The sequence below is a fragment of the Mesoplodon mirus genome (assembly GCF_964341445.2).
Source record: "Mesoplodon mirus genome assembly, chromosome: 15".
Lineage (NCBI taxonomy): Eukaryota > Metazoa > Chordata > Mammalia > Artiodactyla > Ziphiidae > Mesoplodon > Mesoplodon mirus.
In genome coordinates this window covers 49,097,502-49,117,701 of record NC_138991.1, presented here as the reverse complement: position 1 = coordinate 49,117,701, position 20,200 = coordinate 49,097,502, and the positions used below count along the sequence as shown (strand labels likewise).

Here is a 20,200-nt window from a genome sequence, read left to right as displayed (position 1 = left end):
TGGAAGTGTAATTTGGAATAGCCCTTGTATTAAATTTTTTTATTACAGTATAGTTGATTTACAATGTTGTGTTAGTTTCAGGTATAGAGCAAAGTGATTCAGTTTCATATATATATATATATATATATATATATATATATATATATATATACACACACACATATATATATGTGTATATATATATATATATACACACACACACATATATATATGTGTATATATATATATCTTTTTCAGATTCTTTTCCCTTATAGGTTATTACAAAATATTGAGTATAGTTCACCATGCTAGACAGTAGGTCCTTGTTAATTATCTATTTTATATATAGTAGTGTGTATCTGTTAATCTCAAACTCCTAATTTATTGCGTGTCAACCTTGTGCAGGGACCATGCTAATTTTCTTGGTATCGTTCCAATTTTAGTATATGTGCTGCTGAAGCAAGCACTAAATCTTTTAAGTGTATGTTCTTTGTTCCTTCAATTAAGCCTTTCAGGGCAGAGTTCTAATGGTTGGCAAACCTGGAAAAAAGCAAGAGGAAATTGGTAAAATAATCCTGACAATAGAATTCTATTCTATTGAATAGAATAGAATATGCAACTATGCATATTCTAGGCAACTATTCAAAACAATGTGGGAGATTTACGTGAACGCATTCAGAAAAAGTCCTCAATAAGTCCAAATGAAAGGAAACAAATAGTATAGGTTATGTAATTCCACTTCTGTAAATATATATTTACTTACACATTTTTAAAAAATATGTATTTATTTATTTGGCTGTGCCGGCTCTTAGTTGCAGCCCGCGGGATCTTTTAGTTGTGGCACGCAGGATCTAGTTCCCTGACCAGGGATCGAACCCGGGCCCCCTGCACTGGGAGCATGGAGTCTTAACCACTGGGCCACCAGGCAAGTCCTACACATTTTTTTTTTAATCCAAAAGAATATAGAACAAAGAGTTAACAGAAATTGGTGGGGGGGGGATAAAGTTGGAGGAATTTTCACTCTTTGTATATTGTTAGAATTTTTATCCAACTGTAATAGAGATATTTCCATGGGAGGGGGAAAGGAGGTCCTTGTTAATATTTATCAGAAAACCGGGGAGGAAGCTTGTCTGCAGGGGGTTGGGAAGTAGAAGATGAGGAGGACGTGGTAACACTGTTTTTCTAGGGAGCGTGTCTGTGGGGGGAAGAGGAAAGAGAGAGAAGTAGCTGGTAGACGAAGAAGTTATATTTAAGAGAGGCGATGGGGAAGACGGAAGTAGACGCTGGGCTTGTGTGTGGGAGAGAGGTCACTGTGGGACAAGGTCTCAGAAGAGATTGGTGGTGGTGAAGTCAAGAGCCCAGGTGGAGGAGTTGCTCTTGAACCAGAGATGAGACATCTTTTCCTTGATAAAGAGGATAAATCCTCTTCTCAAAGATTTAAGTTCTGTCTCATAGGGAAAATGAGCTGATACATATACAAAAGAAAAGCTATAGTGCAGATGGAGAGTGGAAAATGTGTTGTGAGGATGAATCAGAGCTAAAAAGGGAGGAACGACTCCTTCCCTGGGGGGTGAGGAAGTTCACACAGAGAAGGGAGTGCCCCTTATTCAGGAGGGAAGTCTGGCCAAACTGGTGCTGGCTGTGTCTCCACCGAGGGCACAGCACTGCTCCCACCGTGAATGTGCTGAGACATGTCATGACCAGCAAGGAGATCTTGTGGCTGGCCCAGGCCAGTGGCATCCTAACATTTTGGGGGTGTCATCAAAATCTTGCCCCTTAAAATCCTGGGGAGCCCAAAGAGCTGGGGCATGTATTTCCTCCCTAAGAACAAGCCCTCTTTCCTTTTTTTCCAAGGTTTGGAAGCACCATTGAAAGCTGGAGGCCCGAGATGGTTGCCGCGAGCCATAGCAACTTACAAAGCGCCTGGCGGTAGGTGACCTGCTGGGTCTGACGTCAGCCTCCCCTGTGCTATTATTTTCTGGCCCCCCTCCCCCAGAAAGTAGCTCTCTCTAGAATCTTTGCCATCCAAGGGACTCAGGCATGACTCAGGAAACAACCGCCTTCCATTCCCCGCCCTCCCCCTCAGCATGGCCCTCCCCCTCAGCATGGCCCTCCCTCTCAGAGTGGCCCTCCCTCTCAGCATGGCCCTCCCTGCCCCCCCAGGTGGGTCCTGAGCCTGCAGTGTCAAGGCAGCAGGAACGTCCTCAGCACCCTGCGGAAGACTGTGGAAGTGGACTTCAAGGACAAAGACAAACAGCAATCACAGGGCATCTACCTGTTCACCAGGGGCATCCCTGACCAGGACATGGTGGGTAGGCCACGTCCTGGGCATCCCTTATCCTTCACGACCCCACATCTTCTGCTAGGTAGACACCTAGCAACTGGTTTCTCCAGCATGATTTTCCAGTCTGGACTTTATCGTGCCGAAGAATCACCTGGGGATGTTGTTCAAATGCAGATATTGTTAGACCTGGTTCCGAAGGGGCCTGAGAGTCTGCATCTCTAACAAGCTTCCACGGGATGTTGAGGATGCTGGTCTAGGATCTCAGGCCCAGCGCCCCGGCCAGGCCCTATTAAGATAGTAAGAGAAATGGTGACCCAGAGGCTCTTTCACCTTTCCATTCTCAGTGCCACATACTTACTAGACCAGGTACACAGTAGGTCCTCAAGAAAGCAATTAGGCTGAACTGACCCGAGATCAGCGGCTTGGAGAGCCCTCAGCTGTGGGCCCCTCCTCCCTGTCTCCCCACAGGCCATGCTCAGCGCCTACGTGGCCGAGGCCCGTGTGGGCTGTGACTTACAGCTGAACGTGTGTCTCTTCTACGTGGGCGAACCACAGATGGACACCACGCCTCCTGCCTGCTATGCCAGCTGCAGTGACATGGCCGCCACCTACCGGGATGTCACCCGGGCTGCTGGGGGCCGCTTCCACTGGTTTGGAGACACAGGTGCGTAAGAGTTGGCTGAACTCTCCACATCTTTCTTTCCAGACAGTTGTCTCAGTGCCAGTATAGCTCCCTATGCTATAGACATATTCCAGGAAAGCGGCATGTGAAAATCACATTTGCAAATGTAAAATTACTGTTCTGGAGATGGATGGTGGTGATGGCTGCACGGCAGTGTAAATGTACTTAATGTTGCTGAACTGTACACTTAAAAATGGTTACAATGGTACATTGTATGTTATGTATATCTTCCCATAATTGTTTTAAAGTGAAAAAGAAAAAAAGTAAAACTACTTAAAAATATTTTAGAATGTCGGGGCTGGAAGGGGCCCTAAAGGTCCGTTAGTTTAGCGTTTCTCAAAAGGTGATATGTTCGCAGCAGGTGGTTGGCAAGATAACTGTACATGGAGCACAAAGCAACAATTTTTTGTCATAGCTGTAGGAGATCAGAATATGCCACCTCAATATGTGCTACTTTGGCATAAGGATTATTTTGAGCTGAAGACAATTAAAAAATAGCCGATGCCAAAAAACCTCTCTGCTTCCCCTTCCCCCATTTGCCTAAAAGCAGGACATAAATTTCTATGTCCTGCTTCTGTGCCAGGAGGAGAAGGATGACTCTTAGACTCTTAAGCTCTGGTTGGCAGCTCTGGGCTCTTCACAGCACCAAGAGGGATCTATGTAACAACCCTCACCTAAAAAACCCTTGTCTTCCATTAGTTCCCCCCAAATATTTACCTTCCCACAGTTTGCCGGCCCTCAAAGCCAAACCCCATTTCCTTTGTCTTGTCATTTCTATTGTTCTTCTTTAAGATGCTACAGAAGCCCCAAGTTCCAACCACTCCCTCTGAGTAACTCATCGGTGAGTTTCTCCCCCATGTATGCACACCGCATGCATTAATAAACTCTATTTTTCTCTTGTTAATCTGTCTTTTGTCAGTTTGATTTCCAAGGCCCCAGCTGGAGAATCTAGGAGGGTAGAGGAAAATTTTTTCCCGTCCTCTAAATGGTTATATGATTGTTTTAATATTTCATTGAAAAATTGCTAACATTCATTGTCAGCAGTGACATAAATTTTCTCTTTAAAATATGCTTTTAAAGGGTGTTAACTAGACTTTTATGGTGATCATTTCACAATATACACAAATATCAAATCATTATGTTGTACACCTGAAAGTAATATAATGTTATATGTCAATTATATCTCAATTTTGTATATGTGTGTACTTTTTTTTTTTTTTTTGTGGTACGCGGGCCTCTCACTGTTGTGGCCTCTCCCATTGCGGAGCACAGGCTCCGGACGCGCAGGCCCAGCAGCCATGGCTCACGGGCCCAGACGCTCCGCGGCATGTGGGATCCTCCCGGACCGGGGCACGAACCCGTGTCCCCTGCATCGGCAGGCGGACTCTCAACCACTGCGCCACCGGGGAAGCCCTGTATGTGTGTGTACTTTTAAGTAAAGAAAGTGAATTGATTAAAAATATATGTTAAGTAAATTATGGTTTAGATGATATGCAGACAAGGCAAAATTGTGACGTGATTCAGGAGGGACCTAAGCTTGGGACATGCTAGTGCATTCTGACCTCTCTGAGTTATGGATGAAGAAATGACTCCCAAGAACATGAGGTGCCTGTGGATACAAAATTAGTGGCATAGCCAGGGGTGGAACTCATGAAAAGTGCTAGGCATATACATTTAAGTTATTATTGTTGATTATTATTAATAATAGCAAACATTTATAGAATAGCTATTATATGCCAGACACGGTTTTAAGTGTTTTACATATGTTGTGATTCATTCCTCACAATAACCCTATGAAGTGTGTTATTACTATTATCCCCATTTTACAGATAGGGAAGCTGAGACACAGAACCCAAAGCATAGATGTAGTAAGTAGTAGAACCAGGATTTGAACCCAGAGTCTGTCTTGTTAGTCATTATACTCTAGTCCCTCTCAAATGAGTCATATTTGAGATATTACTACAGACATTATTCACTACAGACATTAGCTACTTTAATTAACCCCAAGGTGGATCTTTCTATTTACTGGAGGAGCAGGACCTTTCCCCTGACCTACACTTCCTGTGGGTGAGAGCTCTTGGCTGGGTGCCAGGGTGCTGGGTCCCAAGGCCGACCCTGGTCTTGGTATCCTCACTGTACCCGTCCATCCCCTTTACCACCAGAAAGTATGGAGGGGGGCTAGTCAGCTAAGCCCATTAAGACCCCACCCTGCCCCTTAGGCTGAGGTCACCTCCACATGGCCCACGTGTTTACAGATGTGGACACTTGCCAGAATCTCCATCCCTTCCCCACGATTGATCATGACGTGCTTTGTTTCCAGGTATTTACGAAAGCGATGATATCAGTGCCATCACGTCTGAGATGGAAAAGGCTCTCAACTACTCCCAAAAGGTATGCCTTAGGTGTGGGGCAAATTACTGCACTGGCTTCTGTATTAGGGTCCTGGGGCTGCCATATAAAGTACCACAAACTGGGTGGCTTAAAACAGCAGACATTTATTCCCTCACAGTCCAAGAGGCTAGAGTCTGAAATCAAGGTATCAAGAGGGCCATGTCCCCACCGAAGGCTCTGGGTAGAATTCCTCTTTACCTCGTCCTAGCTTCTGGTGATGGTTGATGTTAAAGAAATGAAATTGCACTGGACACTTGTTAAAAACGGCAAGGAAGACATTATTCAAGACAACTGCAATCGGGGAGAGAGATTGAACTCAACTCCGATTATACAGCAAAGATAGCTGGGCATTTATAGCCAATGAGCAGAGTGAGAGGATCAGTGGATGGAAAATTACTAAGATGAAGTTGACTAGATATCGAGGGTAGGGGGATTCTTGCTAAACAGGCTCAACAGGATTCTTTGCTAAAACTGGGTTCAGCAGGCCAAAGTCAAAGCCCAGTCAAGAAGAGGGCTCAGAGGAACATGACTAAAGTTTGGTCAAGGAGGGAGTCCTTGGCACCAGCAATCCTCGCCTTTCCTTGGCTTGTGGCAGCAGAACCCCAATCTCTGCTTCCATCTCCACATGGCTCTCCTCCCTCTGTGTGTGTGTCTGTGTCTCTTCTCCTCTTATAAGGACACCAACTGTATTGGATTAAGGGCCCACCCTCCCAGTACAACCTCATTAACTTACATCTTAATTATATCTACAAAGGCCCTGTTTCCAAGTAAGGTCATGTTCATGGGTACAGGGGAACTTCAACATGTCTTTTTGGGGGACACGACTCATCCCACATCAGTTTTCCACCTTTGTGCTGATCCACAGACACCAAAGGCTTCCAATGAAATGTGAGAGTGTCCTGTAAGTCACTGGTTTCAGGTCCGTGTGCTCTACATCCTGGCCTGTACATTCTTTTTTTTTTTTTGCGGTACGCGGGCCTCTCACTATTGTGGCCTCTCCCGTTGCGGAGCACAGGCTCCAGATGCGCAGGCTCAGCGGCCATGGCTCACGGGCCCAACCGCCCCGCAGCATGTGGGATCTTCCTGGACCAGGGCATGAACCCGTGTCCCCTGCATCGGCAGGCGGACTCTCAACCACTGCGCCACCTGGGAAGCCCTGGCCTGTACATTCTTGAACACATCATTCCTAAACTCAAGCCCTTTGTACCTGCCACTTCCTTCATCAACTGTTCCCCCTCCAGGTCATCCATGGATTGCTCCTTATGATTCAAGTTTCACTAAAATGTTACCTCTCAGAGAGGGAGTTGAACAGTTCAAGGTGAGATGAGAGCGGGACCAGCTCGCATCGGGAACAATGAGAATGGAAATAAGGGAACACATATGAGAACATGTCTTTAAGGAAGAATTGACCAAACTTGTGGCTGATTGAATGAATGGGGTGAGGAAGAAGAAGAAATCCCAGGATGACTCCCAAGTTCCTTGCGGCAGGACCTGGTAGACAGTGGTGCCATTGACCCAGAGAGAGAAAACAGGTGGGGATTCAGGGAGGGTGGGCCTAGAGCAAAGGTGAGTTTGTGGGGCCTCTGAGATAATAAGTGGGGGCATCCTTCAGGCAGGTGGATAAAGATGAGGCCTGGACACAGAGGTGTGGGGCAGTTCAAGCCATGAGGATGGACAGAGAACACGTAGGTGGATGTGACTCACATTTCAAATATGACCATTGTCAGGACTGCCCGTCTCCCCAACTACATGGTGAGCTCTTGGGAGGGCAGGGCCATAGATTGGCAAACCTGCAGCTCCCCTAGATGTGCCAGAGCTGTCCTCCCAGAAAGGGCCCCTCTTTGGTGCTTTATTAAACTGCTTCTCAGGTGCACGTTAGTCCTGCTCCCTCATCTGATAAACTCATTCACAAGGTGTTAGTGGGCACTAATGGTTTAATCCACCCTTCTTATGATGTTAGTTACATTTGAGTGGTGTCTTCTAGTGCCTTGACTGAGAATAATTATTGAAGAATCTTTCAGGCAATTGAGACATATATAGGCAAAGGAACGAAGTATCACACCACTATTCTGCCAGCATCCAGGGTCGGCCCTGGGCACATGGTGAGCTGACCACCATATGTGGCTGCTGGGTCCACATGTGGAGAGAACATTGGCTTTGGAACAAGGCCTGCCTGGGATTGAATGGAAGATCCTCTACTTACTCACAGTATGGCCTTGGACAAGTCCTTTAAATTCATAAGCTTTGGTTTCCTCACCTGTAAAATGGGGATAAGATAGCACTTGCCCTGCCAGTGTAGTTGCATGTCTTGTTGGCAAGGAGGTTTGAGACCCCCAGGCAGTCACTAGCCCGGTGCCTGATGCATCCCAGGCCCTCCATACATGGTACTTATTATTATTATTATTATTATTATTTTTTTTTTTGGCTGCGTTGGATCTTCACTGCTGCACGTGGGCGCTCTCTAGTTGCAGCGAGCGGGGTCTACTCTCCGTTGCGGTGTGTGGGCTTCTCACTGCGGTGGCTTCTCTTGTTGCAGAGCACGGGCTCCAAGCACGCGGGCCTCAGCAGCTGTGGCCCGCGGGCTCAGCAGTTGTGGCCCGCAGGCTCAGCAGCTGTGGCGCACGGACCCAGTTGCTCCGCGGCATGTGGGATCTTCCCAGACTAGGGCTCGAACCCGTGTCCTCTGAATTGGCAGGCAGACTCCCAACCACTGCGCCACCAGGGAAGTCCCATGGTACTTATTATTAATAGGCCTGATCCACAGTGCTCTTGGCCCCAGGCAGCACTCTAGGGACAGAAAGAGGAGTACAGGGGCCCCAGGGGCCCCAGCGCTTCCTGCTGTGTGTGTGTGTGTGTGTGTGCGCGCGCGCGCACGTGCGCCAGTGCCCTGCGTGGAGACACGCTGGCTCGGGTGCTGCTGACGCTCCCAATCCCCCTGCAGTGTGCCTTACTCGTGTCCTCTCTGAAGAACCAGTCTGGAAAACAACGGGAAAGTGCAGCCCTCCTGAGAGAAAAGCCGAAGATGCTCAAGCTGAGATGTCAGCCTGGGAAGTTCGGTCCCTCCAAGCCCACAGCACCCTCTGTGGCCAGAATGGTTTGACTCCCCTCTGTAATAACACACAGGGTATTTTGTTTCTGCCTTGTCTCCTGGTCTTTCTTAGATCTTGAAGTGGCCTGGGCCAGGCCCCCAGACCCCAGGGCCAGCGGAGGTGGGAGCAGGGTCCTCAGTGGTCAGTGTCCTGGCCTCCAGGGGGAGGGGACCCCCGGGGGGCCTGCTTCTCAGCTCTGGCCACCCCTCCACCCCACCTTTGGCTCTGCCTGGCTGTCCCAGCTTTGCGGTACCAAGGGCTCCACAGACTCGGCACCCTCCATTACACATGCTGGTTGTAAGGCAAGAGGGCTTGTCCAGGAGGGTCTCTCGGGGCAAAGGAATTAGGGGCTTGGGGCGTCTAATGGGTCCTTTCTGCTGCTGCCCAAGGCTTTCGGGGGCCTGATAGGAGCCTGAGGGTGGACCTGGGCCTGCCCGGGGCTGATCCCCGTTCACAGCCGTCAGATCTGTCCCGCATAAAATACCCACCTCGGCAATCAGAAGGGGCCTGTAGAGGTGTGTCTGGGGGGAGACCCCAGACTCCACAGCACTTGTGAGCAGAAGGGCAGTGAGATCTGCGAGCGCTTCAGCATTTCACCAACTGACAGGCCCTTGTGAACACAGCGCACTTTCAGAATGAAGAAATCCACCCAAACCATGTGCAGCTAACTCCCTTCCCGGGGTCAGCACTTCCGAGCGGTTCTGTCCCCATGGGCACTGCCCTCGTGCACAGAACTCCACCAGGTTTTGGGCGCCGGCCCAGAGACATCACGCCTTCCCGTCTTCCTAGATTCTGAGGTGAAACCCCGCGGTCTCGGAGTCCGCCTTGGGCCTTCAGTGGTTCCCGAGCTGGATCGGTTACGAGGGGGCTTGGGCTACGCCAGGGCCTCTGGCAGGCCTCCTGAAATGCAGGTGTGGGAAGCTGGGCTGCTGGCGGGTGGCTCTCTGGGATGGCAGCTCTGGACGTTTTTCACAGCCGCCATCCAGAGGTCTCCTCCACTGGTCCAGGCCCTGGGTGACTTTGTTTAACCATCACCACGTTCCGGTTGTGCCCGGTAATGAAGGAACCCCTTCCTTAAAACCGAGGTGCCCAATAGGGCACAGAAGTTACCTGGGTGGTTGCTTGTCATGCTGGAGGCCCAGAAATCCCAGTCCAGTAGGAAGAGGGGCAGGTAACTGGTGAAGAAAGCTCAGGCAAATCCCCACAGTTGTCCTAGCAGGCCCTCTCTCATAGCACACACACTCACACTCACACACACACACATGCGCACATACTCACACACGCATGCACGCTCTCATACCCCCCACACATGCACACACTCACACATAATGCACACCCACACCCACACTCACACATATACGTGCACAAGTGTGCACACATGCACACACACTCTCACACACGCAGTGCACGGTCACACTCACACATAACGCACACCCACGCGCACTCACACATATACACACACGTACACACACTCACACACGTGCACACTCACACACTCACGCACTCGCGTGCATACACACAACACACACCCACGCACACACACTTTCACACACGCACACTCACAACTCACTCTCCCATATACACACACATGCACACACACTGTCACACACGCAAACACACTTAGTTGCACACACACATGCACACACGCACACTCACACTCTCACTCACACACACACACACACACACACACACACACACACACACACCCTTTTTCACCTCAGACCCCAGAGTCCTCTCTGAATGTGCAACAGGAGATGGGGCGAGCGTGTGAGAAGTCAACTTCCTGAGGCCTCGCCATGCAAAGGTTCCTACTTGACAGATTGAGGCTGGGATGACTGGGGTACTGCCCCCCACAGAGAACAGACCTCTGATGGAAAAGACTGCTGTTTTCTAGAGCATTAAAGATGACCCTGACAGAGAGAAGAGTCCCGCCTTGAAAGCTCTGCTATGGAGGCCACTCAGAGGCAAAGCGGGCGTCCCCCCAGGTAAGGCACCGCCACGGGGGTGGAGGGGTGGACAAGCACGGCTGAGGCATGGATTCGTGATGACAGTAACTAAAGTGATCAGCAATCGTGTGCCAGCCCTTCTGCTAAAATTGTCCCATTTAAAGCTTATAATAATCCATCCTGTATGGCAGGGAATCTATTAGTTCCTCCATTTTACTGATGAAGAAATTCAGGCTCAGAGGGGCTAAGGAGAATGTCCAGTGTCAACCGGTCATGACAGGGCACCAGTATTTTTATGAAAGTACTCAACTCATAGAACCTAAGACCATGTGTCTTCTAATGTCAGACACATAGCAGAGTGGCTCAGAGCAGAGTTCTGGAGTCAGCGAGACCTGGATGGAATCTTTACTCTGCTTCTTACTGACTCTGAGTCCCACTTACCTCATCTGTAAACTGGGGTACTATGAGGATAAAACAAGACAGGCTACGGGAAGCACTTCGCACCAAGCCTGCTAAATATCAGCAGCTCTGGCTTTACTGATCCAGGGGAGGCCAGAGGACCTGGGTAGTCCCAAAGGACCTCAAATCCACCTGGGAGCCCCATTTCAAGGGCAGAGCATAGCTGAAGTTGACTAGTCTCTAAGCCAAGCTGCACAGCTTCACCACATAAACCCTCAAGGCTGCTCTAGCCAACAGGCCAAATGTCCTCTAGCTACAGCCCAGCCAGTGAAAGAAGGGACCACAGATCGGAGGAGGAAGACCAAATCAAGGGACACAGAGACCTCTCTCTCACTGTTCTATACAGAGACAGGGAATAATGTGGGTAAGTTGGAGGCTGCACAGATGTCTGGACAGCCCCCTTCCCCCGTGGGACCTGGAAGGTGATCAGGCCCCAAGGAAAGGAGAAATCTCCCGCAGTCCCGGGACATGGGCAGCAGTGCACCCCAAGCAGGCCTATCCTCAGACCACTCACATCTCCCAGCCCAGGGAAATGAGCTTGCAAAGTCTTGACACAGGCAGGAGAGTGGGAAGAATTGATGTTGGCATCTCCCCAGGTCCCTGGGCGCGGCGCTCCTGCTCTGTGCATGAGGGGCAGTGTCCTCAGACTGATGGGAAGGGAGTGGAGATGAGTCTCCCAGGCCAGCCGGACTGATTGCTGTGAAATGGCACAGGTCCCGGTAGCAACTCATTGACATGTAGAGAAGGAGGACCCCGGCATGCTTCCCCAGATCAGCACAACAGCCTCCCTCCTACCTCTCAGCAAATTGCACCTAAGGAATGTTACAGCTGACTTGATTGACAGAGAAATTGACATGGAAAAGGGAGGCTAGGGTAAGAGAATTGCACAAAGTAACCCTGCTCTGTTTCTCCCAGGCTTCGTGTACAGGAAGTACCCTCAAGGAAGAGGCCTAAGAAGGACTAGCTCTTCTATTGAGCTGCCCAGAAAGGATACAGTGTGCTCCAGCCGGGAGGTATTAAGCTGTCTGCACCAGCACATGCCCCCATGCAATCATTCCTTCCACCAACCATTATTTCTAAGAGGGTGGGTATACTTGGAATTGAGGCCAAACCTGCTTAGAATGACTGTTTAAAGTGTCAGGATAAGGATTCAAGAGAACTACGTGGGAACCTGGGTCTGCCACTTCCTAGCTGGGTGACCTTGGGCAAGTCACTCAGTCTCAATGTCTTCCTTTATAAAATGAAAACAATTGTACCTAATAGGATTGCTGATTAATTGAAGTATATTTTGTGTAAAGTACTTGGTAGCGTCAGATCGTTTTGGAGGCAAGCAGCAGAAATGCCCCTTCTTGTACAGATCCAGAAGATAGAACATCTTTTCTTCCCACAACCGGTCAATAAAAGTCTGAGCTTGGTTCTGACCCTGGGTGCCATGCTCTGATTGCTTTAAACTGAGCCATTCTTGTATCTCTCATTGTAACAAGGAGCCTGAGACTATCCTCATTGGTTTAGAGTCTAAACTTTAGAACAATCAGGGTTTCCATTCAGATTTCATGGGAGAGGGTTGAAATGGAAATTGGGGAGGCAACAGTATCCACCAGACTAGGGAGTAGTAAGTGCTCAATAAATTTTGTTCCCTGCTCCCCGTATTTCTTGTGCATCTCTCCCCAGTACAGGGGCAGGAATCTGAATGTGATGGAGGCTCAGTGAGGACCTGGGAACCCCACATTTCAAATACAAGACAGATTTCAAACATGAGGTTTTAAAAGATGAGTCAATCATTCCATTAAGCCTGAATTACCCAAGATAATAGTTCTTTCCTTTATTCAAAAGTGGGTAGCAAATTATGGACTAAAAAAACTGAAGATGGAGATCTCCAGATACCTCGGTCCCAACTGCACTCATCAAAAGCCAATACAGATGTCGGCATCAGCCAAATACTGCAGTATCTTCCCCAGCATACAGATCAACGTAAGTCAAGATTGGTGTTTTTTTTTTTCTCCCAGCTCCTGTCTCTTCTCAGGCACAAATGGCTGAGTGTGTTGGGGAAAACTCCACATGAATGTATGCCCCTGGCTTCAATTCCTGCTTCTAAGAACCCCACCCTCCAAAGGGGGACTGCCCTCAAGGAATAGGAGATGCAGAATCCTGTGGGAAGAAAAGTCAGCCCCTCGGAGTGCTTGAGACTATACTCTAGGGTTAGAGGGGCTCATTGGAGTGAGAATTAGAAACAGCTGCCAAGAATGTAGAGCAGTGGCTGGAATACTCCCTAATAAGAACTCTGTACCCTGATACTGATGATGGTCCCATCAGGATGGCCGGGAACAGCAGTTATGACAGGAGGTGAGGGGGGTTCTCTATTTTCTAGTTTTGAGGTAATTTTTTTTTATTGCTTTGACACTGGAACAGGTAAATTTAGTAGAAAATGAAAATCTAATCGTGCCTTTAAAAAAGAGACCCCATTTTCTCTCCTTGCCCTTTGATATGACATTGTCAGCTATAAAGCTAAAAATAGCCACCAAATTCAAAATTATCCACCAGAAAATTTTTATGGGCATTTAATCATGCTGCCCCCCTCCTCCATCTGAGGTCATCTTTTAGTTTGAAATTTATCGACCTCCCGTCCTACCATTAAGGGTTTTCTATTTAAAATTTAGAGATACTATGTTTTTTCTTATTACAGTGACCACATCTGCCACAAAAATCATCATCCCAATTCCCACACACCTTCTGAGAACTATGCATTTGGTAGTTCAATAAAAGAAAAAAGCTTTTAAACAAACAGACAAAAATGTGTGCTTAACAGTGTTTTGAAAATTGTGAACCACAGTAGACTAAACTATTTTAGGGGGTAATGGGGAGGTGAAGAAATCGCTGATGGGGTTGGGGGGGGTGGAATTTTCCTTTGCTTGCCTTAATCCAGGGGATGGTGAGACACATTCAGTGTACACCCAGGGAAATCGAAGCGTACATCACACACCTGGAGAAGGTGATGCGGCGCTACGTCCGAAGGCTGCAGTGGCTGCTGTCTGGTGAGCCTGCCTGCTATCCTGGAGGGCAGAGGAGCATGATGGGCAGCGGGAGGGCCACCCCAGAGACCCCAGGGTCAGTCCTTCCCAGGCTAGGCACTCACAGACTGTCACCCAGGGGCAACATGACTTCTGGGTTCAGAGGTCAGGCAAGGTGCTGGATGACAGGGCGGTGGAGCACGAGCCAGAGCGCCAGGGTGACCCAGGCCTGGTCAGGCCGCTCTGCCAGCTCGTCTCCCACACCTTGCCTCCTGGGTGTGACTGAAGCACTGCTGCCCCTTAGGAGCCTCAATTTAGTATTGATTGGGCCCCACAGAACCAGTCCATGATGGTAGAGATGGGAGGGGCTCCGGACAGAGAAGAAGCCCCTGTTCTCCTTTACAGGGAGCACCAAGGCCCCTCTGGGAGAGGCGAACGGCAGGGCTGGCTGAGGAGAGCCAGGCTCACATCCCAGAGGAGTCTGGGCTGGGGATTAGGAGATGGTCTGAAGCACCAAGTCCAAAAGGCTGGGCAGACAGCTAGGACTGAACCAGAGGCTCAGTTCAGGCTTTGGGGCCTGGAGGGTTCCTGGGACAATAGAGGAAGGATCCCAGGTTGGGCCACTCAGGCGCCTGCACAAATTCATTAGGTCCAGTCCTCTGCAGTAGAACCTGGTATAAACAGTCCTTGGGCTGATGGTTGCTTTCCAAAGCCTCTGGAGCGGTTGGCCAGCTCAGGTGCAGCTGTCAGGTCAGAGGCTGAGGCGGGGCGACGAGGTCGTGTGCGTATTCCCAACGCACACTTCCCGCTGGGGAGAGTGTGATGGGCAGCCGCGCAGCCGCTCCTTGTGTAGTACGAGTCGTGCCCCCACTTCACATACAGCTACACACCCAACACCATCTAACGCCTCCGAACGTACCCCGGGGATGCTGCACTGAGCCACTCATTCATTATTCAACGAATAAGTGTTGTTCTCCCGCCCCATGCTGGGGAGGTGGTAGGAGAAACACTTCACAGGTTCCCTGAGCTCATGGAACATATAGTCTAGGGGAGACAGTTGTTACCCAAAGAGCAGGGTGACAAGTGTAAGGAGGAGACAGGCATGGTGCAGTGAGAGAGGGGCAGGGGGTCTGCACAGAGAGATCACGGAGGGCTTCCCGGAGGAGGTGACATTTGAGCTGAGATCTGAAGAATGAATAGACGTCACCTGAGGAAAGAGAGGGAAGACTCTCAGGGCATGACTGAGGTGCTCAGCGGGGGAGGAGGCTGAGTACAAAGACTGAAGGAAACAGGTTGGCTGAGATTAAAGGGTGCCACCATTCCAGGGAGATGAGGCCATGGCCCAGACTTTATCCTAAGAGCAATGGGAAGCCACTAAAAGGTTTTAAATAAGGAGAAAGTGATGAAGTTAGCATCGGCAACAACCCCTCTGGTTGCTGCGTGGAGTATAAATTGCTGAGGGGACGGAGTGCAATCAGGGGAACCTAGTAGGAATGCAGGGGAAAGATTAGGATAGCTGGGAAGGGTACTGATGATGGAGACGGACAAGAAAAGCAGAGTTAGGGAGGCGATAACGGCGGGGCTCGGTGGCTTGCAGGGTGTTTCCGCTGTCTGGTTCCCAAGATGGATCAGCTGGCCTTCTGTGGTGGGAGGCCCCTCGACAAGCTGGCTGGCTGTCCCCGCGGAACGCCCCACACACCTCAGGAGGGCTCCCCTCACGTCCTCATGTTGCCATGAGCATTGCCCGAGAACAGCTCAGATGAGTCCTGGAAGATTCCTGGGCAGTGGGTCCAGCCAGCCCAGGCCACCTTTTCCTGGAGACCAGTGGACCCTTTTTGCAGCAGTTTTCCATTTTTTCTACTCCTGCCTCCAGTGAGGTCTGAGGTGTGGTTCGGGAATGCTGGACATGCCATCTTCTGCTCTTTGGCTTCCCCCGTGTTACCTCCGTTTAGCCTTGGGGCACCAGAAGGGCTGGGGTTAGCGGTTGCCTTAAAGTGTGGATCAGAGGACCTGGATGTGAATCTCGGCTTCGCTGCCAGGCTGTGTGACCCTGGGCAAGTCACTGGCCCTCTCTGTTTCCCCTTGGGATAAATCCCAAATCCTTTAACAACCTCTCCAGCTTTCTGTCTGTCCCTCAAGCATGACATGCTCCTCTCTCCCACTCAGAGCCTTTCACAGTCTGTTCTCCCCCAACACACCCGCTCTCATCCTTCAGCCATAGCTTGTCTGCTCCCCACCCCACATCCATCAAATTCAGATTCTCCCAAGTATGTACTCCTTAACTTTTTGTCATAACCCTCAGCAGAGTGGTAGCTGTTGGTATAACATCCGTCTCCCTTGCCTGACTGGCAGCTCCGTAAGGTCAGGGACACTCTCTCATCTCCACTGCACTTTGCTCAGTGCCAGGCACACAGTGCACGCTCCCTTGATTTCTGTCAACCAATCTACAGACTCCATGCTCTGTAACATCATTTCCAGCCCCACACAATACTGTGACACCACGTAACCCAGTCACTTAACTTTAGGGGTGAGGAAACTCAAGCCCAGGGAAGTTATAATCACTTGGGCGAGTCATCCCAGGCAAAGCCACAGCTGAAAGCTTGACCTCCCAAAGCCCAGTGCACACACCGGCTCTGCCCTTGGACAGTGACCCCTCTAGCAACACCACAGAGGCCGTCTCCCAGTGGGTTCTCATCTGATCCATGATCACTCAGGCGATGGGTGTGGCAAGACCTTGGATTTGATAGCTGCAGTGAGGAGAACCACCTTCACTCCCCCACTGCCTCTGCCCCCACCCGCCTCGGAGCAGGGAGCCGCCGACTCTTTGGTGCCATTTTGGAGAGCAAAGTGTGCATCGTGCTGGACACGTCGGGATCCATGGGCCCCTACCTGCAGCAGGTGAAGACAGAGCTCACTCTGCTGATCTGGGAACAGCCGTGGAAGCACTGTGACAGGTAAGAGGCAGGGGTGCTGGTGCGCAGGGGTCAGGAGATCCACGGGATAGTTCCTGAGGCTCCCCTGGCCAAGGTCACTCCCTCCTCAACACTTATATAGAGCTCTTTCCCTGTGCCAAGCGCTTTACATGCGTGATGTCATTCAGTCTGCACAACGATCCTATTATTATCCCCATTCTTCAGCAAAGGTAACAAGGGCTTAGAGAGGTTAAATCATTTGCCCAAGATTGCATAACCTGTAAGTGGCTGAAGTGGGCTTTAAAGCTATTTCTGTCTGCATCCAGAATCTTCACTGTGTATGTTCTCATTCTCAGGTGGTCCACAGGGGGCCCAGGGCTTGCTGTAGGGTCTTCAGGGATAGGTGTGAGTCCTCACGGAGGTTACTTCCCCTGAGGTCAATATAGACTGGTGCGTTCTAACCAATCTCTTTCACCTCCTCTCCGCCCCCCACCTCTTCTCCTCTCTCCACAGTTTTAACCTGCTCAGCTTTGCAGAGGGCCTACAGCCGTGGCAGGACACCCTGGTGGGGACCACAGACGCAGCCTGTCACGAGGCTATGCAGTGGGTGACCAACCTGCATGCTCAGGGGAGCACCTCGGTCTTGCAAGCATTGCTGGCAAGTTCCACCACCAAGCCCGACCCAGTGGCAAAGCAGAAATACCATCACCCCTATCCTGACATTGCGCCATGCTTTGCAGTTTACAAAGAGCACTTTAGAATTTACTGTTAAATCATTTCATCTTCCCAGCAACCCAGTGAGGATGAGATTCTCGCTGCTCTCACTTTATAGATGAAGACACAGAAGCCCAGAGAGGTTAAGTGACTTGCTTGGGGTTAACCAGCTAGGAAGTGGGCTGAGCTCTTTCTCCTAAACCTCAGCAGCTTCCTGGTCTGTCATAGGCTGAAAGAGGAGGCTCTCAGTCTAATGACAACTCGGTGAGATGCAACCAGACTTGGGGACAGCAGGCCAGTGGTTTCTGAGTCCTGGTTGGCCCCTCTTCTGAGCCAGACAACCTACATGCTCTTTCAGAAAGCTTTCAGTTTTCCTGATGTGGAAGGACTGTACCTCCTGACGGACGGGAAGCCAGACACAAGCTGCAACCTTATCCTCAGTGAAGTCCAAAGACTCAAGGAGAAGAGAGATGTGAAAGTGCACACCGTTTCCCTGAACTGCTCAGACAGGTGGGCGGTGAGGAGCTGCGTCCCTTCCCCACGGCCGCGTGTCTGAGGGACAAGGCTGATCCTCACCTCATCCAGGGACTCACGTTAGACGCTGAGCTCTCCTGGGCCCAAGTCCTGTGTGTGAGCAGTTAGGAGGCCCTGGGCAGGCATTGCACCAGAGAGAGCCCCTCTGTGCCCCTGCCCACCCGTCAGCATCCTGACTTTCTCCAGCGTGGAAATGGATTTGCACCGATTCCCACAGTCACACGCTGTGTTCTCCCATTTCGTCTTCCTTGGGGGCACATTTGTGAATATTTAGGGGAAAAAAGTTTAAAGTAGCTATGGTTATTTTTTAATTTTTTTTTGCGGTACACGTGCCTCTCACTGTTGTGGCCTCTCCCATTGCGGAGCACAGGCTCCAGATGCGCAGGCTCAGCGGCCACAGCCCATGGGCCCAGCCGCTCTGCGGCATGTGGGATCTTCCCGGACCGGGGCACGAACCTGTGTCCCCTGCATCAGCAGGCGGACTCTCAACCACTGCGCCACCAGGGAAGCCCGCTATGGTTATTTTTATGGAAGAACATGTGTTAGACAGGAGAGATTCAGCTCCTTCACAACATTCATATTTAATCTCTCTGTCTAAACCGTGAGCTCCGTAAAGGTCACACTGTGTCCCTGCCAGGCCAGACACATAGTAGGCACTGGATAGCTTTGAGGGTGACCCTCATACGGTGAATCCACTTCACACAGCAGTAGCCACTGCCACCCAAATAGCTGGGAGAGTGGGCTTGGTGATGCTGACACAGTCTCAGAGGCACAGACCTCAAGGTCCAAGACCCCTTACCCCACTCATGTGACCTCCCCAGGGGCTGGGGGCTCACAGAGACCTCGGTGGGCCTGGCCCCAGCCCTCTGTTCCTCCCCGCAGGACAGCGGTTAACTTCTTGAGAGGTCTGGCCTCTCTTACTGGGGGCCGCTATCACTGCCCTGTCGGTGAGGACTCGCTCTTCAAAATGCAGGGCCTGCTGACCAGGGGCTTCATCGACCAAAGGGTAGGTTGTGGAGCTACTGGGTGAGTTCTGTTGAAACAGCTCAATAAAATGTCAACAGGCATGGCTTTTTCCTCCTGATTGATAAGATCTCTGCTTCTCTTGTAAAACAAAGTATTGACTAAAAAAGGTTGTGTTTCCCTGCTGCTCTCCTTTTAGGCTGCCTCCCCACAAGGTTGGGAAAGAAGCAGGGTTAGGGGCATTATTTAATAGTAGAAGAGTTCACATACACTGAGCACTTCCTACATGCTACAGGTTTGTTGCATTATGTAAATTACCTCTTTTAAGCCTTCCAACCATTATTATACCCATTTAACAGATGAATGAACAGGCTCAGCCAGGTTTCAGAATACACCTAAAATCCGAGTAAATGGTAAAGCCAGAGCCCAGACACCCATGCTCCTAAGTTCTGTGCTTTAATTCCTGCATATTTCTGTCTTCCCGCCTTAAATTCATTGAAGCACAGATATTCAAATGATCTGTTAAAAAATAAATACAGTAAAGTCATAGGTTTTATAATGCATGCAGGATAAGATCTTACAATCTGATAGAAAAATTATGTACATATTCATACCTTCTAGGAATGTGCTGCTGTGAATTACAACATTTCCAGGCCAGCAAATCATCCAGTAAGACAATCAACCAGAATTCCAGACTTTCTTTCTTTTTTTGGTGGGGGGGGGTAATTAAAGTTTACAGAACATTGCATAATTTTTGAAGTCAATGCTTTGCATGATTTCTTTGAGTAACTGTTTTAGGGGCAAATATTACAAATAATACAGAGATCAGAATAAGTAAAAGTAATGAATATTCACCCATATCCTTATTACACAGGAAAACAAACGACGATATTGGGAAGGTTCTCTGTTTCATACCTTATCCAATCAGATTCTTTGAATAGTTTCTGGGTGCAGAGTGGGACCTTTGCCACTGCTGCTCCCAGGGAGAAGGAACAGTTTCATCTCTTTCTTAGATTCTCTTGCTTATTGTGAGAACTTGTACTTTTAAGACTAGGCTCTAGAATTTCATTAGTTGACATAAGAAAAAGGCATGTCTGTGGAGCTGTTTTACTAGAAGAAATAGAGAAGGGACTGGATAGGTTTTACTGATTAACAGTGAGATAAGGTGTATATACTACTTCTGTTCTACTGGGCAGAGCTGTGCTGACTTCAGTGGAGTCCAGAGACCCTCTTAGTTTC

General features: G+C 49.6%; 1 protein-coding gene across 1 annotated transcript in view; it reads left to right on the top strand.

The window, feature by feature from the left end:
* VWA3A (von Willebrand factor A domain containing 3A) overlaps positions 1-20,200 on the top strand; it is a gene marked incomplete at its 5' end in the record, with an annotated part of 46,923 nt that overhangs the window by 24,611 nt on the left and 2,112 nt on the right. The window contains 14 exons of the mRNA XM_082644123.1: positions 1,834-1,908; positions 2,143-2,287; positions 2,732-2,927; positions 5,266-5,336; positions 8,278-8,430; positions 10,320-10,410; positions 11,084-11,194; positions 11,746-11,843; positions 12,664-12,801; positions 13,754-13,862; positions 16,648-16,792; positions 17,264-17,408; positions 17,823-17,974; positions 18,881-19,004. Of these exons, the coding sequence (XP_082500249.1) occupies positions 1,834-1,908; positions 2,143-2,287; positions 2,732-2,927; positions 5,266-5,336; positions 8,278-8,430; positions 10,320-10,410; positions 11,084-11,194; positions 11,746-11,843; positions 12,664-12,801; positions 13,754-13,862; positions 16,648-16,792; positions 17,264-17,408; positions 17,823-17,974; positions 18,881-19,004 (1,753 nt within the window). The remainder of the gene's footprint in view (positions 1-1,833; positions 1,909-2,142; positions 2,288-2,731; positions 2,928-5,265; positions 5,337-8,277; positions 8,431-10,319; positions 10,411-11,083; positions 11,195-11,745; positions 11,844-12,663; positions 12,802-13,753; positions 13,863-16,647; positions 16,793-17,263; positions 17,409-17,822; positions 17,975-18,880; positions 19,005-20,200) is intronic.